General features: G+C 30.6%; 2 protein-coding genes and 1 long non-coding RNA gene across 5 annotated transcripts; 2 read left to right on the top strand and 1 right to left on the bottom strand.

Annotated features, from left to right (window-relative positions):
* The first annotated feature begins 750 nt into the window (after positions 1–750).
* On the top strand, positions 751–3,471 carry LOC131179908 (uncharacterized). Its single transcript, XR_009148861.1, has 2 exons — positions 751–3,104; positions 3,227–3,471. It is a non-coding gene; the product is annotated as an uncharacterized LOC131179908 (long non-coding RNA).
* Positions 3,472–6,341: 2,870 nt separating this feature from the next.
* On the bottom strand, positions 6,342–9,707 carry LOC110656859 (uncharacterized). The gene is made up of 2 exons (XM_058147029.1): positions 9,595–9,707; positions 6,342–8,320 (listed from the first exon to the last, which is right to left on the bottom strand). Exon 2 carries the CDS (start codon positions 7,701–7,703, stop codon positions 6,978–6,980), a length of 726 nt encoding a protein of 241 aa, XP_058003012.1. The 5' UTR covers positions 7,704–8,320; positions 9,595–9,707; the 3' UTR covers positions 6,342–6,977.
* Positions 9,708–16,494: 6,787 nt separating this feature from the next.
* LOC110656860 (putative serine/threonine-protein kinase) lies at positions 16,495–23,533 on the top strand. Of its 3 annotated transcripts, none has more exons than XM_058147031.1 (7): positions 16,495–16,619; positions 16,982–17,120; positions 18,139–18,251; positions 18,437–18,647; positions 21,620–21,857; positions 22,184–22,334; positions 22,767–23,533. In XM_058147031.1, exons 2-7 carry the CDS (start codon positions 17,048–17,050, stop codon positions 23,124–23,126), a joined length of 1,146 nt encoding a protein of 381 aa, XP_058003014.1. In that variant the 5' UTR covers positions 16,495–16,619; positions 16,982–17,047; the 3' UTR covers positions 23,127–23,533. The 3 variants fall into 3 exon arrangements, with proteins under 3 accessions (XP_058003014.1, XP_058003013.1, XP_058003015.1); XM_058147030.1 differs by having other exon boundaries at positions 16,527–16,619; positions 16,967–17,120; XM_058147032.1 differs by lacking the exon at positions 16,495–16,619 and adding an exon at positions 22,479–22,603 and having other exon boundaries at positions 16,649–17,120; positions 22,767–22,917.
* Positions 23,534–23,834: the final 301 nt, after the last annotated feature.

The raw sequence follows: 23,834 nt of genomic DNA on the forward strand, positions 1-23,834 counted from the left end.
GAATAAATATATCTTGGTAGGGGTGGACTATGTATCTAAATGGGTAGAAGCTATAGCTACACCTACCAATGATGCAAAAGTTGTGGTAAAATTTCTGAAAAAATTTATTTTGACCAGGTTTGGTGCCCCACGTGCCATAATCAGTGATGGTGGTAGCCATTTTTGCAACCACCAATTTGAAAAGTTGATGAGAAAATATGGGGTAAAGCATAGGATTGCCACACCATATCACCCTCAAACAAATGGCCAAGTAGAAATCACAAAGAGAGAAATCAAACAAAACTTGGAGAAAAAACACAATAAGTCAAGAAAAGATTGGTCCCTTAAATTAGATGACATTCTTTGGGCATATAGAACAGCATTTAAAACCCCATAGGAACTACACCTTATAGGTTAGTTTTGGGAAATCATGCCATTTGCCCGTAGAATTAGAACACAAAGCTTATTGGGCCATTAGAGCAATCAATTTTGATTTGCAAGTCTTTGGACATAAAAGACTTTTGCAACTTGATGAATTAGAAGAATTGAGACTTGATGCTTATGAAAATGCTAGGATCTATAAAGAAAGAACTAAAAAATGGCATGATAAGCATATCAAGAAAAAGGACTTAAAAGAAGGAGATTTGGTTCTCTTATTCAATTCAAGGTTAAAATTTTTCCAGAAAATTAAAATCAAGGTGGTCAGTCCATTCAAAATTGTGAAAGTTTTACCTCATGGTCTTTGTGGAAATTTTTGGTGAAAAATCTGGTAATTTCAAGGTAAATGGACAAAGGTTGAGGCATTATTTAGCTGGTGAGCCAATTGAGAAAATAGCAACTTGCTATCTTTCTCATTCTCCATGAAATTTTGAGTAAGTATGGTCAAGCTAAAGACCTAAACTTAGCATTTTTGTGCATAACTCCCAATTTTTCTTTCATTTGTTTTAAGTTTTTTTTTTATATACTCCTTATTCAGAGTTTAACATTGTTCTAATTTCCTTGTGCAGATGGGATACAATGCATTGCAAGCAAATGAGCATATAAAAAAAAAAAAAAAAAAAAAAAAAAAAAAAACATTTCATGTCTTTAATTTCATTGCTTAATTACTTCATATTTTGAACTTATTTTGCTTGTGTTGTTTTTATTTTACTTGAACCATTTACTTATTCAGTTTTTTTTAGTTCCTCATAAAATACATTTTTCTTTTATATTTTTAGTACATTGCTCACTTGCTTTTATGTGCTACTTCGGATTTACACTTGATGGCTATATTTTTGAGCTTAACTTCCCTATTCCAAATTTTTGAGATTAATCGATTTAATTAATGGATTCCATTGCACTGTTTCTTTTGCAATGAGTGCAGCAGCTGTCCAAATTTTATCTAATTAAATTGGCTGCACTTCAATGAGGTAACAATTCTCATCTCAGCTTGTGTCACTGTCAACACAAGTTGTGCTATCGCTTATGCAACAGGGTAATAATTCTTTATGCACATATGATCTACCCATTTTCTGCACATTATCCCATTCCATGCACTCTTCTAACATTGAGGACAATGTTCATTCTGAGTATGGGGGAGAGGGTAAATTTTTTGCAAAAATTATTTTTCCTTTTTCATTTGCATATAGTGACACATTCATTACTACGTATATACACTTGCATATAGCCTCATATACTTAGTTACGCATACTTAGTTGCAATTAGGTTGACTATACATTTACACTCATGCATATCATTCACTCATTTAAAATTTTTGAATTTTTAAACCAGTCTTTGAATTCCATAAGCCACTTATTCAAGCAATCCAGCTTGCCTTTAGATGGTTAGTGGAATGAAAGTTCCAGCTGGGTACAAAGTCTTAAGCATTATTCTTTCTCTTACTTAATAGCTGAAAATTAATATATCAATTTAGGTATGCAGTGCTAGTTAGTTATTTTGAGTTTTGAGTGTCTGGATAAGCCTTTAAGGAAGAAAATGGTCATTGTCGTCTCACCATTCCTAGAACAAGCATCTTAGATCTTTCAAAGCGAAATTTTTAACTTGCATTTGATAAGAATATGATTTAGGCATTCCTTCATATTTTAAACCTCACATTTAGCCTTAACCTACCTCAATTTCATTTTAACCCTTGCAAACCCCCTTGAACCTTAATCTCCTAATTTCTTTGGAACCCAAATCATTTACCTAGCCATTAAACCTAAACACTACCACCTATCTATGAGAATAGTATTTTAGCAATTAAGTGCATAAAAAAATGATAATGATATAAAAAAAAAAATAAATAATAATAATAATAATAATAAAATAATAATAAAAAAAAAAAAAAATCTCGGAGGATTGAAACATCTTGAAAAGTGCTAGAGTAATTGTCAAAAGTTGAAAAGGTCACCAAAATATCCCAAAGGTAATTTTGGGTGTGACATGAAATAGGGACACATACAAAATCAAAATAAAATAAAATAAAATAAGCATAAAAAAAATAGTCCCTTTGTATAATCATTGTGATAGCACTTGAGATTCATTGTGAATTTCTTTCCTCTTGATATAAAAAAAAAAAAAATATATATATATATTGGATGCACTTTGAGTTTCATGATTAATATTATTCTCATATTTTGTTTACCTTATTCCCTTTCTTTGTTAACCACAATTTTACCCTATTAGACCCCATTACAACCCTTAAAAAGACCTAATGATTCTTTGAAAAATGCTTGTTACATTAGTAGAGTTAGATCTTTTATGCTTGCATATGGGTTTGGCAATATAATCTTCCATACATTACTCACCATCTATTTGAGACACATTGGCTATCTATTTCATTTAGGTTTGTTTTGGCACAATTGACTCTTGTAGTTGGTTGGTATTTGTTGCTTGGGTTGATTGGTTAATTCTTAGCTATTCTGTAATAGTTGAGAGTGCTTGCTTCATTCTTTGTGCTTTTGCTGGTGGGAATTTGGAATGTTGGTGGCTAGAGGTAAGTTGGTGGTTTGGATTAGTGAATTTTGTGTTTTCAAAGACTGATTCTATTCCCTTCCAAATGAGTTTTAATGAAATTTTGCTTGAGGACAAGCAAGAGTTTGAGTATGGGGGAATTTGATGCATGCATTTTATATCATCATTTAGGAGTAATTTTTGCACATAATTTACCCTTATTCATAGCTATTATTTTAGATATTAGTATATATTTAGTCAATTTTACAATTTTCACATTTCTTAGTTTAATTTTTGGAATTTATTTGTTTTGTAGGTTAAATCTGGAGAAATTTGATGTATTTTGATCAGAGTAGCCATTTGGAGGAGATTAAAATCGAATTGCAAAAAAAAATTTTGAAGTTGAGAAAAAAAATGGCCGAGAGCGACACAACCCGCGACACAACTGACTCGGCTTATGTCGTTTTTACTGGAAAATTTTTTGACGTGGCATTTCCGTTACTCCAGCCTTTTTACCTCACTTTTTCTAGATCCTTCCCCCTTTTACCCATTCTAGAACAATCCCTTAGCCTATATAAAGACCCATTTTATCACTTTCTAGAGAGCATAGAGAGCATAGAGAGCATAGAGAGCATAGAGAGCAAGGGAGGCATTTTTAGAAAGATAGAAAGAGAGCAAGGGAGGCATTTTTAGAAAGATAGAAAGAGGGAAAGGGAGGAGCATCTTCTGCATCTTCTTCCAGCTGACAAGGATCAAGTTTACGCACTTTTCTGCAGAGATCTTGCTGCAAATTTCTTTGAGTTTTCTACCCTTTTAGCTTACATTTCCATTATTTCTTCATTTCTTCATTTGGGTTTGTCTTTAAACAATGATTTGTGAGTAGTTGATTGAGATTCTAGAGATGGGTTTGTAAATATTGATTTGTTTTGTGGTTTTGAACTGATTTAGCCATTTAAATGAAGATTGTTATATTTTGATTTATTGCTTGTGTGCTTATTTCCTTGCTTGATGAATGGGCCCTCATTAAGTTAAGTTTTAATCCTTAATAGATGGACTGAAAAGTGAATATTGGGGATGGATAATCTTGCAATAAACTTTATTTTCTTGGTGTTAGAAATAAGCTAAGAAGATTAAGGGGAACTTTCCAAAAATCAATTAGAGCATTAATTGGGTTTTGTTAGATTTGAAATACCGTGAAAAGCAGGTTTGATTTAATGAAAACCAATTTTGAGATGCTTGAAAAAGGTTTCAAAAATTTAAGAATTGATTTCCCTCAAAATTGCAATTCTCATGTGTTTGGCTAAATTAGGGAAAAACCACATGCAAACAATATTGAAAATCCAATCTCTAGAATCAATTTATTTTTCATTGAAATTAGATATAAATCCTCCAAACCTCATAAATAGCAATTTAAATTTAAATCCAATTTAAATCCAATTTCTATAATCACTTTATTTTTATTTTTATTGAATTTAGATTTAATTTCTCTCAATTTCATAAATAGATATTTCAAATTAATTTTTTTTGGGTAATCTAGTTTAATTAATTTTAGTTAATTGATTGATCTAGTTTTAATTCCTCAAATACCAATTTTAATTCCAAATTTCATTTTACATCTTTAATTTTTGTCTTAATTTTAATTTTTAGATTTTATTTTTAATATCTTTTAATTTTTGTCATTCTAATTTGCTTATACTTTTATTTCCAATTTAAGCACAATTCCCTGTGGGATCGATATCAATTTTTAAAACTATACTACTGTGACCCGTGCACTTGCGGACACCGTATCAGCTACGGGTGAGCTCTTTGTGAAGGTGAGGGCTGCTGGAAATTTTAGTGATTTTGGTCTTCATTTTGACTCTTTTAAGTGGTTTAAGAAGGCTTGTCAAATTTTGATTGGTTGGGGGTATGTTAATGACATCACATTATGTCAAAATTGGCTTTTTATTTCATTTTTCTTTCCTTTTCTTTTCTACCACATTTCAATTTAATTTTTAGCAATATTTATTCATATTTTGGGTCATAATAATTATTTACTTAACTGGACAAGTCGGCCAAAAATCACCTCTGAAGGCGAAATGACCAAAATGCCCTCCGTTTGGCTTAACGGGTCAAAATTGTCTGTACCGATTGAAAAATTTTTCTAGGTATTTTCTTGGCATTCTAATGCCATGGAAACCTTAATAACCCTTCTCTGGAGTCCCAAAAATTATTTTATAATTTTTCCCCCAGGTCTAGGGCTCCTCGTTGCGAGAACCGCAACTTCCCTCCGGTTACCCATCGCTTGGGCACCGGCTTGTTTTACTTGGTTGTATTTTATTTCTAAAATTTTTATTAAATTTTTCTTATTAATATTTGAGTTAATTTTGGTTCTTGACTTTAGTTTAAATATTTTTCCGGACGTTCTAGCTGTCCAGACCGACACCGGTCACCGGAACAGTAGGATGTACGGAGTGGTTACCGGGAGGGTGTTACAGAGTCATTGTACTCAGCGATGGCTGTTATTGCTGTCGCAGATATAGAGACTAGAGGAGCAGTAGAGTGAGCTGCTGAGGATCTTGGAGCCACCTTTCCTGAAGTTGTGTCGGGTATAAATTTATACATTGAATGTAATGTTTATATTTGTGTATGTAACTATATGTTTATGTAAAAACTGGTCATTAGCAGTTGTATAAAGTTTATAATAATATCATTTTGGTTTTGCTAATGTAAAGTTTGGTTGATGAATGTAAATTATTTTACTTTAATGGAAAATGAATGGAATTATTGAGTATTATTTTTTATAACAATTGAATTGAGAAATGATATTGAATTGTGTTGAGGTAGTAGTGAATTTGATGAAAAAGAATTATTGGAAGTATTTTTACAGGTATTTGAAGAACTATTTTTCTCAAATATAGACGGCACTCTGCCGAAATTTTTTCAAAATTTGTGTAAAAATAAAAATGGATAAAAATTTTAACTAGTTCTCAAACTCTAATTAAATGTTTTAATACCTATTAGAAAAGCTTACCACTTTCAAAAAGAAAGAAAATGGTTTTAAAATCCCTTGTAGGGTACTTACTGAGTTATCGGTAGGTGAAGTTCAGTAGTTCATTAGGTATTCTACGGGATCATGTTATGCCTTACAGAGGGTTAAGGTATGATAGCTCGTCTCCCATTCTATTACGAAGTGAACTTTTAATAATATTCATTATAGAAAAAGCTCTTTCCACTGTGACTGTAACAACTGGCAAGATTAATGATAATTTGATTAACAAATATGCTAAAGGAAACATAATATGCTTTTTTGTAGCAACCATCTTCTTAGCAAGACCTCTAATTCCACTCACTTCAGAAAATTTCTTATCCATACCCATATCAAAGATGAAGTTCTCAATTTGAGATTTAAGTTCAATTAGAGCAATTGGAGAAAATTCATATGGATAAAATTTTGCGAGTTGAATCAATTTGCTCGTATCGAATGCAGAAAATGAGTCCTTAGGATCGAGACATGCCATGTATAAAAGCAAATTTGTATTCACTTCATCAAATCGATTATTAAGTTCTTGAAACTGCATATCAATCACAAAATAAAATAACTCAACACGATAGTGATGAAGATTCGTCATTTCTTCACTTCTGCGCCTTGATCTCCCTCTAGCTACATAGACATCCTCCATATCTAATCCAACTATATCATATTTACTACAAAATTTCAATACCTCAAGTAACAAAGATTCCCAATTATTTTCTCTTATCACTTGCAAACGAAATTTTGAGACTTTAACTAGATTCATAGCATTTACAATATCTTGATCCCTTCTCTGTAAAACTTGTGATAACTCATGTGTGATTCCCAAAATCTTTTTCATAAGATGCAACACAAAGACAAATTCAAATCGATTCATAATATCTAGCAAATCAATTGCTTCAGCCCTTTGTGGATCATCACTACCATTTTCTCTAATATACTCAAGAACATCAATGACAAAAGGAAATAAATGTATCAAATTAATAAGCGTACCATAATGAGAACTCCAATGAGTATCTCCTAGTCTCTTCAATGCCATTTCTTGATTTAGACCTTATCTAGTTTTTATATCACCTTTTGCAATTCCTTCAAACATTTTCTCTAGTTGCTTTTCTCGAAGCATGTCCCTGCTTTTACAAAAACCTCCAATAACATTGACCAAATAAGTAACAGTATTGAAAAAAGAACCTATACTTGAATGCTTTTTAGCAACAGCAACAAGTGTGAGTTGGAGTTGATGAGCAAAATAATGTATATAATAAGCACTAGAATTCTCCTTCAAAATCAAACTTTGAAGGCCATTAAATTCACCTCGCATATTACTAGCTCCATTATAGCCTTGACCTCTCAAACTAGATATACTCAAGCCATAAGTAGAGAGCAAAGACTCAATACCTTTTTTAAGAGATGCTGCACTTGTATTATGGACATGCACAAGACCAATAAATCTTTCAATGACACATCCAGATCCATTGACATATCTTATGACAACTCCCATTTGCTCTTTAATTGATACATCTCGACATTCATCAACTAAAATAGAGGACAAATCATCTCCAAAATCTGTAATGATAGCCTTTGTTGTCTCAGTTACAGCTGCATTAATGATATCTTTTTGAATATGAGAAGATGTGAGTCTGAGATTGTCAGGAGCATTCTTCAACACAACATAATTAATTTCTTCATTACATGAAGCCATAACTTTTAATAATTCAAGAAAATTTCCTTGATTTAATGAATTTTCAGACTCATCATTCCCTCGAAAAGCCAATCCTTGCATCAAGAGATAACAAAGACATATAATTGATGCATTTAACCTGCAACGATATTCAATTTTTAACTGTTCTAATTATTTTGAAAAAGAAACTTTAATGTGTTGAGCTTGATTCATCAAATCTTCACAAGCTAATCGTCATTTATTATGATCACTATTATGGTCTCCTACATGTTCTCTCAATCTTTCTTTCTTTCGCCAATTAGTAAAACCTTTAGATACAAAAGTATCATGACATTTTTCACTATGCCCAGTTGCAAAAAGATAACAAAATAAACAATATGCAGCATCTTTTTCAATACTATATTCCAACCAACTACTGAATTCATCAAACCAAGATACAATAAATCTCCATTTTCGAGTTTCATCTACCTTTTGAGGAAATTTATGATGGTGTGGTTGACATGGACCTTTAAGTAAGTAAGCTCTACATACCTGATTCCTAATATTAGGCGGATAGCTCATTATGTTAGGTCGCAGTCCTGGATCAGAAGGAATGTTTTCTATATTGACCTCAACTTTCTCAACAATTACCTGCTTAGGTGGTGCTAGTTGAATAGGTTGATTGATTGATGATGATAATTCTGCAGTATTTGATTTTTTTTAAAAAAATCGCTCCATATCTATAAAAATTAAAAAATAGTCAATATTTATATAAAATTGAGATAAAAATATCAATGGAACTATGAAATAAATTTTATCAAATAAAATATATAAAAGATATAACAATATCAATGAATACAATGAGTAATTTTTATTATTAAAAAAAAATCAAATCAAACATATAATCTATGCAGAAAATCAAATAATTTTATATTTTTCTTGGTGAAAGAAAAGAAAATATGTACAAATGGACTGCAAATTCTAAAACATTATAGCATGATTAATTCCATTCATTTCAAAATTCAGCTTCATAGATAGATTTATAATTTGATAAAATGTGTTCTCATATTTCTATAACAAATGAAATGTCAACACTCAAAACAAGTACTTCAATCCATTGCCATGCATATAGGGAAGGCTCTTTACTTACTTATTAATTTATTAATATATTTTTATTTAATATATATGAAAATTTAAAATTTATTAATTTTCAAAATAATTTAATAACATAAGTTATTTAATTTTTAATAAAATAATATGATATTGATAGACAATTTTTAAATTCCATTATAATCCCCCAAAGTTGACAACATGTTTACCTTAAACTCTCTCACTTTAAAAAATTTATTACTTTAATATGAAAATAAAAATTAAGTCTATGATATAATTAAGCATGGGTCAACTTTAAGGTTAAATTGACTATTTGTTCATATATATTAACGAATCTTATAACAAAATTTTCATTTATAGTTTGATATAATTAAAAATTAAGCTAAGAACAGGAAGGAAGAGAGGAAATGGAATGACGGAAACTCTCAAATATTCGTTAGCGTGTGGCATATGGCAAGCCAGAATCAAGTTTTGAAAAAAAAATAAAAACTTGAAACAGAGCACCCAAATGAATCTCAATTTGAAGTCAACGCACAAATACATGCACTAGCATTAAACATATCTCTAAACTAGAATCATAGCGCAGTGCAATCCATTAAATCACTCATAAGTGAACGGTGAAACACTAAAAGAAGCAAAAATTTAGTGAATTTAGCACTAAAAATGGAAATTGCCCAACTAGAATTGTCAAACAATAATTAACCAATAGAAAGAAAAATTAACAATAATTATAAAAGAAAAAAATCAAATCAATTTTCAGATTTGCTACATGTTATTCTATGGCAGAAAATCAAACAATGAGAATCCAATTAAACAAATTTTATACAAGAAAAAAAAAGATAGAAATTAAACAAATAAAAATAAAAATTATAGAGTTAAAATGGGTTTAGAAGTTAGAACTTACATAGAGATTTAGGCAAATGATTCAAGAAATTGTGGAGTAAAGTAAAATTGAAGAAAGGAGTGAAGTAGAGATGAAGAGAGAAATTGCAAAAAGGAAACTCTTTTTGTCGGCAGAGGGAGGGAAATGGAGAAATGGAGAGTGCTGCTGCTGTTACAAAATGGTTTTTAGGGTTAAATGTGAAATTACCTATATGCCCCTCAAAATTTTTAAAAATTTCAATGGCGCCCAGTGCCCCCTTTGGCCCCTGCCTCCCTCCGTCCCTGGGAACTAGGCTTGGCAAAATAGGTCTTTCATACTTGCCTTGAATAAATGGTTGGCGAGCATTGACGGAGCTATGTGGGGACCAAGGGGGGCATTGGACCCCTGAAATTTTGAAAATTTTTAAGGATTTAATGATAATTTTTCAATTTTTTCTAATTCTTATATTAAATTTTGATGAGTATGGGAGCTTAAGGGTTTTAAAAGTTTTAAGTGAGTTTAATAATAATTTTATATTAAAAAAAAACTCTAAATTCTTTATTAAAAGAATGATATAATGAAATACAAATTCTTATACTAAAAGAAAATCCAAATCGTCATTGTTTCTTGATCCTATATTCTTCATCAATTTTATTTTATCATTTTCTCATCTAATAAATCTACAATAACTTATTTCTAATATTTAAAATTTAAATTATTGGATAATATCATTAAAGAAAAATCTAATATAATTCTCATTTTTTTTCATCAATTTAAAACATTAGTAGCTTTCTTCTTGTAATCTAATTACTATTTTGATTTTTTTTTTCTTGCTAAAATGTCTTCATACTAAAGTTAGAAAAAAAAATTTTCTTTCATAATATTAGAAGTTAAACCATGTTAGTTATTTTATTTAATCTATAATTTTAATTAAATTTATTTTTTATAATTTTTTTTCTTTAATCTATAATTTTAACTGAATTTGCTTTTCACAAATTTTTTTTAAAGAAATAGATTTGAGATAAATTGGATGAATTTTTTAACATTAAGCCATCAATATATTTTAGCTTTAGTAATCCACAATATTAATCATTCGTTATATTTTTAAACTAATAGTAATTCCATTTAATTTTTAGTAAATCAACTTTTTTCAAAAAAATTAAAGTGTTTACTTTAATTATTTTATTTATTAAATATTTTTATTTTATAATTATGAAACGGTTATCACCGTTAGTTAATTAATCACTTCAATCAATATCTACATAAGTAATTCATTAACAAATTATGTATTTTAATTGAGCCCCTCTAAATTAAAATTCTGGCTCTGTCATGGTTGGCTAGCTCGGTACCTCTCCTCCAACTACTAGTCGTTATACTTCTAAAGCTTCAAATCAAACTGCGAGGGAGGTTTGCCATAACATGCAAGAAGCCCCACTAAGCATACTGAACACCAAACAAAAGCTCCATCTGTATAAGGGAACTAAAACTCCATTACCAGAGATTAAGAAGAAAATAAAGAAACTAAAGGGAACAATTAAAAAACTACCAAAAAAACATAACTAAAGGCAAGTTAGAGGGAGAATCGACAATCAGATGGCCGAAACTTCACCTAGGACTAGAAATAGGATGAAAACTTTTTTAAAGAGAAGGAAGAGTGTTTAGAGTTAAGAGAGAGATCATAACATTGATGCATTCTACAAGAAAATTAGATTGAAATGACAATATTTAATTGAATCAAGTGGGTAACAATTAACAAAAATAATAACTTTTTTAAAATTAAAAAAAAAATTCGAACTCTCCATCTTAGGGAGTCTGAATTGCATTCTGATAAACAATATATTGTCGGCTACTGTTGTTATAAATAACTTGTATGTTAGATAAAAGAGAGAAAAAAAATTCTCACTTTGTTGAAATATATGAAAAGAAAGAAGTGAAATATATATATATTATTCTGTTGTGGCACTTGGCACTTATGTATATAAAATAAAATAATTATCTTATTTTAATTCTCGTAAATAAAAAATTACGAACAAATATGTTTGTCAACAAATAGATATATCAATTCAATACAAAAAGTCACAACTGGTTGTATAGGTGTCTGTTAATAAATAAACATATATATTTTATATAAAAAGTCATAATTATTTGTATAAGTGTCTGTTAATAAACAGACACGTCTATTTTATAGAAAAACGTCATAACTATTTGTATAGGTGTCTGTTAATAAACAGACATGTCTATTTTATACAAAAAGTCATAACTATTTGTATAGGTGTCTGTTAATAAACAGACATGTCTATTACATAAACAGTTATATCTATTGGAGATAGACAGATGTGTCTATCTAGAAAAAACCATGACTTTTAATTCTTTATAAACATGGATGAGTTTTTCAATCCATAAATATACTACTTCTATTTCTTCTTCTTCTTCTTCTCTTATACTCTCTCTAAATTCGATTCGTATAAAGAGTTCTTAAAGGAAATCTTTAAGAGTTGCTGTCTACAAATTTCAGACTTTGTTGTATCCTGGAGATATATTACCATAACCTTGCAGCAATCTAGTAGAGACAATTAATACCTTAAAGATAATGATTCATCACACCTCAAAGCCTATTCTACACCTATTGTAACAATAATTTTAAGGTATTAATAGCAATAGAGTCCAAGGCTTTTTCCGTGATGAATCCAAAGTTCGTGAAACTTGATCATTTTAAGGAACAAATTATGTTCACTGAGAAGGTGAAAGCAGATCAGGAAAAGAAGATGAATTGCCTTGCAGAGATCATATTCTCAATAACTCATCAGATAGGCTATAAAGTTTGTTTACCTCTGTCAAGTCTTCAAAGGAAATCTGGAATTAGTTAGAATTCGAATACAATACAGAAAAAAAAAGGTATGGATAAATTTCTCATTATGAAATATTTTGAATTCTAAATACTTGATAATATGCCTGTTATGGATAAGTCCATGAGTTGCATATCTTTGTTTCAAAGTTTAAGAATTTGAAAGTGGTAGTTTCTAAATCAGTACAATTAGGACGAATAATAGTACATCATACTTCTGTTTGTCACATACGACTTTTCTCTTAAACAGATTCAGAAATACTTACACATTAAAAAGTTTTTTATATGATAATTTATCTTTATGTTGATGACATGCTTATAATTAGAAGAAATATAAGGTTATATTATGATGCTAAAGCTCATGGTGAATGTGTTAAAGAAGGTAATAAGATTTATGTGTATAAGTCGAAAAATATTTTTTGTATGCATAAATTCCTAATTCATATTGATTGTGTCTATCACTAACTAGGTGAGAATATTGTTAAAAATATTAGTGATAGGAAAATTTGTTTCATTTTGAAAGAGTTACGTCTGTTCATTAAAAGGCATCAAAATAAACTATTTATTACCGATAGTTATATCTATTTTAAAAGGTGTAAATAAACAAATATAATTATTATAAGAGATACAAAATGAATGGTTGTATCTGTTCTAAAAGGTATAAGTAAACAGATGTAATTATTTTAATAGATACAAAGTGAACTGTTATATACATTCGAAAAGATGTAAATACGAAGAGATGTAAATGCTTTATAAATAGCAGTTTGAAACAAAAAATCTATTAACTTTTCTCTTTTATCTCTTCTCTTCATTTCTACCTACAATCAGCACTATTATTCTTTAATTCATTCTTAAGAGAATTTTAAAATTACAGTCTAGAATTATATTTTAGTTATTATTATGGAAGGATCTGCTTAAACTACCCAGCTATAACATAGTGGAGGTTTTACTCTTTACCAATCTCATTATGTTGAGAAAATATTAAATAAATTTAATCATTTAAAAGTCAAAAAAGCAAAAATTCCATATGATATTTTTTTCAAATTAACTGAAAAATTCTCATAGGGCAATTGCTCAAATTAAGTATACTAATACTATTGATAGCTTAATATAAGCAATGTATTGCACTAGACCTGATATTACTTTCGCAGTATGTAAATTATCAAGTTATACTAGTAATATTAGTATGACATACTGGAAAGAAATTTCAAGGGCTTTTGGATATTTAAGAAATTATAAACTATGGATTGTTCTGTGATAAATTTCTAATTTTGTTAAAATCATATAAAGAGTTGTATCCATGCAAAGAGTTGTATCTCTTGGCCAAAAGATGTAACCAAATGAAAAGATGCTATTCTTCTTAATAGTCACATGCATGAAGAGATAAATTTATTAGCAAAAAAGTTGGTACATTTTGAGTAGTAAATATAAGAGCCTTACAAGTCATTTGTAAGAAGTAATAAAAAGACAAATGGGTATGCATTTGTGTGTGTGTGCAAGTTTAGCTTGGTTCTTTATTTTTAGATGCTCTCATTTTAAATAAGTTATAGAACAATTTATTTCTGCAAATAAGGTGTACACCTAGATTGTGAATTATTTATGTTGTTCATGTTATAAACATGTGATTGCATGGTAAACTAGTGAAACAATTATAATGGAGATCCTAGGGTTATACAAATACCAGTTGGATAATTAGTGCTGAGGATAATAAGTCAACATTTGGTTAAGTGTCCACTTTAGGTAGAAGTGCTGTTTCTTGGGCATCAAAGAAACAAACTTGTATAACTTGTTCTACAGTAGAATCTGAATTTATAACTTTGGCAAATGTTGGTAAAGAAGCAGAATGGTTACAAAACTTGTTACTAGATATTAAGTTATGGCCACAACCTGTGCCATCTCTTTCTTTGTATTGTGATAGTCAAATCATGATGGCTAAAGTTTATAGTAAAATATACAATTGAAAGTATATGTATATAAGCTTAAGACATGAAAATGTAGGATAATTAGTCTCTAATGGTGTTATTACCATATTTATGTTAAATCCTATAATAATCTAGCAAATCTTTTCATAAAAGGGCTCTCGAGAGTTATGATCATAAGTACACGTGCTGATTAGGATTTAGAATATTCCATTAAATTTACTACTAATGGGAACCCTACTTTATAGTATTATTACTAAATAAAGTTTAAAGGGTAACAACAAGTCATTAGTAAATGTGGTAATTAAGTACTTAGTGTACTAAGTTAATGGAATGAGGATGAGTATTTATACTCTTAATGAAGTTTAATATTATTACAAAGGAAACTTCACATATATGAACATAAGAAGTGGTGTCGCTTTAACAAAAGTGAGAATAACTTTTGTAAATGTTCAAGAAAACAGGAGGTAGCACAAAACCATATTCGTGCTAAAATTTTGGTGAACTTTTTAAGTCAAACTAATTAATTCATGTGTGTAGTATTTTCGATTCTATTTAATAGGAATCTAAGTTGAAACTAAAGCCATCGTGATTTCTTTAAAACTTTGAAATACTTACACTAAAGAAAAGTTTAAATCGAAAGATATTTTTCATTATGCATGAACAATGGAATCTAATAATACAAGCTAAGTGGGGGATTGTTATAAACAATTTGTATGTTGGATAAAAGAGAGAAAAAGAATTTTCATATTGTTGAAATATATGAAAAGAAAGAAGTGAAAAAAATATATATATAATAATATATATATATATATATATATATATTATGTTGTGGCACTTGACACGTATGTGTGTGAAAAAAAATAATTATCTTATTTTAATTCTAGTAAATAGAAAATTACGAACAGATGTGTTTGTTGATAAATAGATGTGTCAATTCAATACAAAAAGTCACAACTGTTTGTATAGGTGCCTGTTAATAAATAGACATTTTTATTTTATATAAAAAGTCATAACTGTTTGTATATGTGTTTGTTAATAAATAGATATATCTATTTTATATAAATAGTTACAACTGTATGTATAGGTATCTGTTAATAAATATACATGTCTATTTTATATAAAAAATCAAACTGCATGTGTAGGTATCTGTTAATAAACAGACATATCTATTACACAAATAGTTGTATCTATTGGAGATAGATAGATGCGTCTATCTATAAAAGGTGTCATGACTTTTTATTCTTTATAAATATAGATGAGTTTTTCAATCCAAAAATATACTACTTCTATTTCTTCTTCTTCTTCTTCTCTTCTACTTTCTCTAAATTCGATTCGTATAAAGAGTTCTTAAAGAAAAATTTCAAGAGTTGCCGTCTGCAGATTTTAAATTTTATTATATCTTGGAGATATATTGCCACAATTTTATAGCAATCTAATAGAAGTAATTAATACCTTAAAGATAATAATTTATTACATTTTAAAGCTTATTCTATATCAACCGTCTCAATTTACTGTTAACATCTGTTAACATAGGAACTTATTATTTCGGGTATCTATCATTTGAAAAATTTATAAAAAATTTTTTGTAAATTTAACACACCACAAAATTTATACATAATATTAATAAAAAATTTATATATAAAAAAAATAAAATTTATATATTTATATTTTTACCTTAAATGATATTGAATGATATGTCAGATCTCTTAAGCTTTTTCCAACTTTTACAATGTGCGTGCTCTGATGTGATTTGACAGAGTCCAACGACTTTTGCTGCAAAATCAAAACATGACCCTTTACTGTGTGAAACAGACTCAGGTTGTCCTGCATTTACTTTACTTTCATGATATACCAAACCAAACCTGTAGCCTGTCGCTATCGCTTATACTTTTGTTTATTTCACCTAATATATTTATTTTTCTTTCCTGATTTTCTCTCCTCTTGCTCTTTATCGAGCCCTCCTAGACCACGTTTGGGGAGGGAGGAAAGTAAGAGGAAAAAAAAAGTAAGGAAAAAATAAGTTTATTTTTTATTATTTTATTTAAATTAGGTAAAAAAAATATTAAAAAAATAAAAATATTTTATCTTTTTTTAAATAAAAAATATTTAAAAATATAAATATAATTCTATATATAATATTTTTTTAATTTAAAAATAAAATTATAATTTTACTACCCTCTTTTATTTTCCTTCCCCTTGACTTCCGCTGCTTTCTTCTCTCTGATCATTTTTCGCCATTTGGTGTCTCCACTGCCCCTTTTCGCGTTCCTTTTACAGCCATAAGTTGACGTCCTGTTCAGGTTAGGGGTTGTTTTCTACTTCACTGCAGTTGGTGGCAGTACTTACACTAATACTCACTTTTCTTGTTCAAATTACGTTTTCTTTTGTTCTCTGTTTTCTCGACTTTTCTGTGCTTCTTGGGTTATCATAGTAGTTGTTGTTGGTCGCTCACGTTCCCATTTATATTCCTTTCTTTACTATTTTGTCCATCTGTTATTGAGCTGTATTATTATTATTATTATTTTGTTGGGTTTTTGAGTTGGCTTTGTTCTTCAACATGGTTTTCGATTGTATATGTGTTCTATACAAGGACAAATGAAATTTTTTTTACGTTGGTTTGAGTATTGTTTGACTTTTGTGATGGTAGTTTGGGATAATTCAGGACTAAAGAAGAGATAATGTTTAAGGGCTTTGCTGTGTAGATGAATCAACCTTGAATTGGATTACAATGAACTTTACCTGCTTTGACTTATTAAATTGCTGGAAAGGGAACGACAGTCACAGCCAGCAACAGCCAGATGGTATGGAAATCCACTATGCTTCAATATTTTGATGATTTGTTACTCCAGTAATAGATCATTTGATATCATTGCATGATTGCCTTCACTAAGTTTTTTTTATTTTTTATTTATTTTTTTTTTATTTTTTTTTTTCAGTATCAGCTTTGCAATTGGTTAAAAAAGAAAAAAAATAAACAATTGAATGTATGTGGTGTAATACAATATCTGGAAATTATGCAGGCGTTGTCCTTGTTTACCTGTATTCCTAATTACTCATTTGATGAAAATTATAAGAACTGAGGTAACATGAATTAGATGTGATCAAACCCGGTCTACCTTATCAGGCTACCTGGTTCAACAAGATCTTGTTCTTATAGATGGATTGACTTGCATAAGGGCTAAAGTTACTAGTAAATGATATGAACTAAAGCAGTGAACTGAGTCTAGCTGTGCTGGGTTCTGGGTTTTGTAGTCACTCCTCAATTGAAGTGAGCATCAATTACAGTTGTTACTTGCAATGACCAATTATTTGGGTTTGTTATGAGTCCTCAGTAGGTTTTGACAACACAATGAGCTTTATTGGTTTGGAATCAATTTTGAGGGTTCATTGTTCTCAAACCATAAACCAAGGCATGTTTTCCAGATGACCATGATCTAACTACCTATGGATTGTGGTTTGTGAGCAAATGATGGTTAGTTATTCAGTCCGTGGTATGGGGCAGCTGTTGAAACTTTTCTAATTGTGTTACAAACTAAGGCTTGACTATGGGCATGCCAAAATTTTTTAGTAGCTAACCTTAAATTATGGATCCATACTACATTAAGTCTTGAAGATAAACTGAAAATCGTATGCAGTTAATTGAGTGTTTGACTACTTCAGATCTGTCTTTCTTTTAAACATCTGTACATTTTCCTTTTATTCGGAATTCAGGATGCAGTTAGCAATTTCCTTTTAATTTGATATTGAATATCTTCCTATTGGCATAATTTATCTCATGGGGCTCTTAATTACTTGTGTGTTTCATTTGTGCATGGCTAGAGATTGCCACCAATAATGTGAGGGTCTTCTCTTATAATTCGTTGAGATCAGCAGCAGGAAATTTTCATCCTTCAAAGAGAATTGGTGGAGGTGGTTTTGGAGTTGTCCATAGGGTGAGTCAAATATCCATTGTTTTGTTTTAGTTGCATTTACAGTGTCTGAAATGTTTATGGGAAAGGGAAGGATGGAGGAGGGAGGTAGAAAGAGAGAAGATATTAATTGATTCCTCTAGGCAAGAAACTATGCATTGTATCATTTTTCAGTTAGTTCTTATACAGATTCGCATTCATCTTTGCAGGGAGTGTTAAGGGATGGCACTCAAGTGGCGATCAAGTGTCTTTCTGCAGAATCTAAACAGGGAAAGCATGAATTCATGACAGAGATTAATATGATATCAAACATACGACATACAAATCTTGTTGAGCTCATTGGCTGCTGTATAGAGGGCGGTCATCGGATACTGGTCTATGAATATATGGAGAACAACAGTCTGGCAACTTCTTTACTTGGTAAATACCAGAATTTTGAAGTATCTTGACTCTTATACCTATTAACTAACTAATTGTGCTTTTCTTTTTTCTTTTATGGAAGGCAGGCAGGGTTATTGATATTGTTGGGATTTATCTATTATATTATGCCCAATCATTGAATTTAAGAGAAGAAATAAATCTTTTATGAAATTAATTTTGAAAATGCATTTTTAACATGTGGAAAAGATTTTTATAGAAAAAGTCTTCTAAGTCAGTTACTATGATATTAATTTTGAGTATCAACATGGGATGCCTCTGAAGTTTTAAAAGAAATGTTAGAGTACAAGTTAAATTGGATTTAGGAGATTAGATAAAATAGAAAGTTTAACAAAATTTAAATTATGAAATTCAATAATTAGAGTCTCAAAAAATTAGATTTTAGTTGCCTATATATATGATTAACCATTATACTATAAAGATGAGTATTGAATTTCATAAGTTTTGTTTGAGTGACTTGTAAGGGTAAGGAAAATAATTAATGGTTGTAATTATTTTTCCTTTATAGTGTATTTGTCTGATAAAGTAGACTTGCATCGAACCATGTTAAATTTTGTATTCTTTAATTTGTGTGGGTGTAATTTTCATAACTATTAGAGCTGTGGTTGGAGATGTCAAACATGGGAAGTACAAAATTTGAGGTGGAGCCATTCGATAGAAAAAAATTTTAGTTTGTGGCAAAGCACCGTGAAGGATGCTTTTATACAACAACGATTAATTAAAGTGTTGAATGAGAAAGATCAGGTGACTAATGATGATGATGATTGAAAGTATCAGGTGACTAATGATGATGATGATTGAAAGTACAATTTCATTGACATTAATCCCTGCTGTGAAGTAAAATGTCTTGGAGGAGATTTCACTAGTTTTTTTTATGGAAGAAATGAGAGAGTTTGTATATATTAAAGTCACTCACAAATCGCTTGTACTAGAAAAAAGAGTTGTACCAATTCAGAATGGATGAAGACACTGATATGAGTAATCACCTTATTATTTTTAATAAATTAACTACCCAATTGGCTAATGTTGATGTGAAGGTAGATGATGAAAATAAACTTCTCTTGCTTTTAACCTCTCTTCCACAATTTTATAAAACTTGGTGACAGCCCTAATCGTTGATAAAGATACTTTGAAGGTGGAGGAGGTTATCACATTTATCCTGGATAATGAGAAGTTTAATAAGATAGGCAGTAGCAATGAAAGTGGAGCTTTTATTGTTGGTTTTAGTCGTGGTATAAGCAATCCACATGGAAATAATTGGAAAATAAATAGTAGATCGAACTTGAGACCATGAGTAGACTTTGAAAATAGAAAACGCTACTAGTGTCATGAGAAGGGCCACATTCAATACCATTGTAAAAGGATAAAAAGAATGAGCTGTTGCAATTACAATTGATGATGGTGGTGAATATTTGTATATAGATGATGACAAGGAAAAGGCAAAAGATCCATTACAAAATGAGTGGTTAATGAATTCTGTTTGCTCATTCTATACTTGCTCATGAGTGTTTTAATGTGATTGAAGAAAAGAAAGTACAAGTAATGAACATTGATTGGAAGAATGCAAGTTGAAATAAGAGACAATATTAACAATCAGAGAAAATTGACTTTTGCAGAAGTTGTGAAAATTGTTAGAGTCCAAATTAAATTGAAATTAGTATATTAGATAAAATATGAAGTTTAATAGAATTTAAATTATAAAGTTTAATAATTAGAGTTCAAAAGAACTAGGTTTTAGTTGCCTATATATATGATTAGTTCGTTGGCCATTATATTGTAGAGAGCTCGTGAATAGAGAGTTGTATCAAATTCTGAGAATTTTATTTAAGTGTCTTGTAAGGTGAGAAAAATAATTAGTGGTTATAATTATTTTTTATTTATAATGAATTTGTTTAGTGAATTAAGTTTATGCTGAATCACATTATTTTGTATTTTTTAATTTGTGTGGGTATGATTTTCACAATAAAAAATCTTTAAAAATTCACTTTGACATGCTACAATGAACGTTTCTATTATTTCATTGAAATGCATCCGTATATTGTTTTTAGATGCTTCTGAACTGCAAAAATATCTTTTCAGTTGAATATATTGTGGTGGAAATTATATGAATTCTTAAAAGAGCACTAATATGCAACGGTGCCTTTTAGTCAATGTTACAAGATGTCTATAAATTTTATCCTTTGTGTTAAAATTAAGAGAAAGTCCAAGGCTTTATCCTTCTACATCAATCTCACAAAAGTGAGACATTCAGCCCATAATTTTCCACTATGATTCTGTAGCAGACATTCTTATATGCTTTTTCTTATCAGCGCTAGCTTGAAATATGGTCCTTCCACGAGCTCACTCAACATGTTCTCCAACCCTTCCATGAGCCTACTAGTAATCGTAATAGGGCCTGTAAAAAGCCCTTTCCAACTGTCAAGCTGCATGCTTGGAGTTCGCTGTCATACAGTTATACTAATTAAAAAGTGCCTTACAAGAACTCACCCCTAAAAGCTAGCTATTAGAGAAATAAAGTCCATAATTTTATTTATTTACATCAAATTCCTCACATAACCAATGTGAGACGCTGTGGCCACACATTGAAACGTCAGTGCTAACTTGCTATGGTGGAGTTGTCAACACACAGTAGCAAATTTTGTACATGGTGATGCAATGCTTAGGATTTGTAGGGAAAACTGTTACATATAATACATATCTCCAAATGTTTTCAAAACTTGAAATATTGGTTAAACATCCTGAGAATTAAGTTCTCTAACGTTAATATATTTTTGCATTATGCCTCAATATCAAATATTGCTAGTAGCATTCCATTCTCAAGTCTCTTGAATTTACTTGGGGCCAGAACTGCATGCTGCACTTTGTTTTGCATTAATGATGAGGTTCTCTACTGTGTCTGCGTGTGTTGTTTGTTGGTTTCCAAGTATGCTGATACCCAGCAACAATTGCTTCAGGTTCAAAACGTAAACACATTGCCATGGACTGGTCTAAGAGAGCTGCTATTTGCCTTGGTACAGCGACTGGTCTTGCATTTCTTCATGAGGAAGTTGAACCACCTATTGTCCATAGGGATATTAAGGCTAGTAATATACTTCTTGATGGAAACTTACAGCCAAAAATAGGGGACTTTGGGCTGGCAAAACTTTTTCCAGACAATGTCACTCATGTCACTACTCGAGTGGCTGGAACAGTGTAAGCATACTTTTTCAGTATTTCGTTTATTCATCAGCAGCCTCTGACTTTCAGCATCTCCAAAGTTGGCGAGGGAAAAATTATTAAAATTATTTTTTGTGCTTCATGATTAGCTTTAGACTACTACCATATATATGAAATGTGACTAGCAGCATGAACTCATTGTGTCAGAAGCTATCATGTTGCAAGTGCAAGCATGGAGTCTTCCCTGAAATTAATCCTTGCTGCATAATTATACGACTTCTGCTGTACTGTTTTATTGTCTCTCTTCTATGTACTCTTAAATTGTTGTTGTCTATCACTGATAATTTCGTACATTTCAACAGGGGATATCTGGCCCCAGAGTATGCCCTGCTAGGACAGCTTACCAAAAAGGCTGATGTGTATAGTTTCGGTGTGCTCATACTTGAAATAATTAGTGGGAGAAGTAGCAGCAAGGCAGCATTTGGGGAGGATCTGTTGGTTCTGGTTGAATGGGTATCTTTTAAAACTTAATTCATCAGTTGGGCTAAATCATGTTATGGTAATTTTTTTTTGCATATTGACCGAGTAAACTGAAAAAGCTTACACAGGAATAAACAGTTAATTACTCTCTGAGTTGCCTCATCCTCCTTTGCGCAGATTGTATTTTCATTCAGTTTGTCATTTTCGATTTTCTGTCTCGCCATTTTTATATCTATCTATTGTGGTCTTCCCATATGGAGATGGAGAGTTTTATGCCATTGGAGGCAGGAATTGGAGAACAGGTTAAATTGATTCACTTCTATAACCTACTATTGATATAGTGTCATCATGCATCAATCCGGAAAATGAGATCTTAGTTTCTTTTTGAGATAGAGATTTGTCTGGTGCTTTTTCATGTCTTATTTTGCATCTTTTTGAGATACTTAGATTTAGATGTTGTTGTAGGCGTGGAAACTGAGGAAGGAAGAAAGGCTTATGGATCTTGTTGATCCAGAACTGACTGAATATCCAGAGGATGAAGTGAGGCGCTTCATTAAGATTGCACTCTTTTGCACCCAAGCAGCTGCACACCAAAGACCCACCATGAAGCAAGTATTGGAGATGCTTTCCAAGAATGTCAACCTTAATGAGAAGGCACTAACAGAACCAGCAGTGTACAGGAGTCAGACCTCTCAAAACTTGGGAGGCAGTTCAGATGAGACATCGTCTTCCCAAAAGAAAAAAGGCAAGAAATCAGCACATCCTCCTGTAACCTCTACCCAGTTAGATAGTGATCAAAGTGTGACAGAGATGTTCCCCAGGTGATGCATTGGCTACTTCTTCATACTCACGGTTGTTCTTGTTGTTTAATCTTGCTGACCACAATATAGGAGCCTGTAAAAGTACCAGCTCCTTGTCAATTCTCCCTCCTTAGGCCTGGCAATCTTTTACTCAGCAATGTTCTTTAGGTGAAATTAAATTTTTGTTCAGAGAATGGTTTGGGGGCAATGAGAATAAGGTAGTAGTGTTTACACCACATGTAGTCTAACCTAGTTCAATCCAGTTGCTGAAAGCATATTACTCAACCGCTAAAATCAGGTTCCAGTCCTCAACTTCCAATCTCCCAACTAAAAAAGGTCTATACCATATGTGTATACAAAGGTAATCAGTTGATTTATGTGTTATTCCTTCTTTTTGATTCCTTTCTATTGATTAATTGTTTTATTTTTCTCCTTTCAATCCCCGCTTGCTTATTGGTTTGTCGGTTGCTTACGGTCGCTTAATTATGAATTGTTATATCGTCTTTATAGGGATGATTATTTGGTGCGGACTTGCTTATCATGTACACAAACTTTTAGCCACTAAATTAAACACCTCAATCACATCTTGATGGTATTATACTTATATATATATATATATATATACTCGTGTTAAAATAGAGCAAATATAATTAATTAAACGAAAATTTTATTTTTTTAAATAAATTTGTGAATATTTTCATTTATTTATAAAAATCTTTTAACTTGAGTTGAA

The sequence above is a fragment of the Hevea brasiliensis genome, chromosome 5 (genome assembly GCF_030052815.1).
Source record: "Hevea brasiliensis isolate MT/VB/25A 57/8 chromosome 5, ASM3005281v1, whole genome shotgun sequence".
Lineage (NCBI taxonomy): Eukaryota > Viridiplantae > Streptophyta > Magnoliopsida > Malpighiales > Euphorbiaceae > Hevea > Hevea brasiliensis.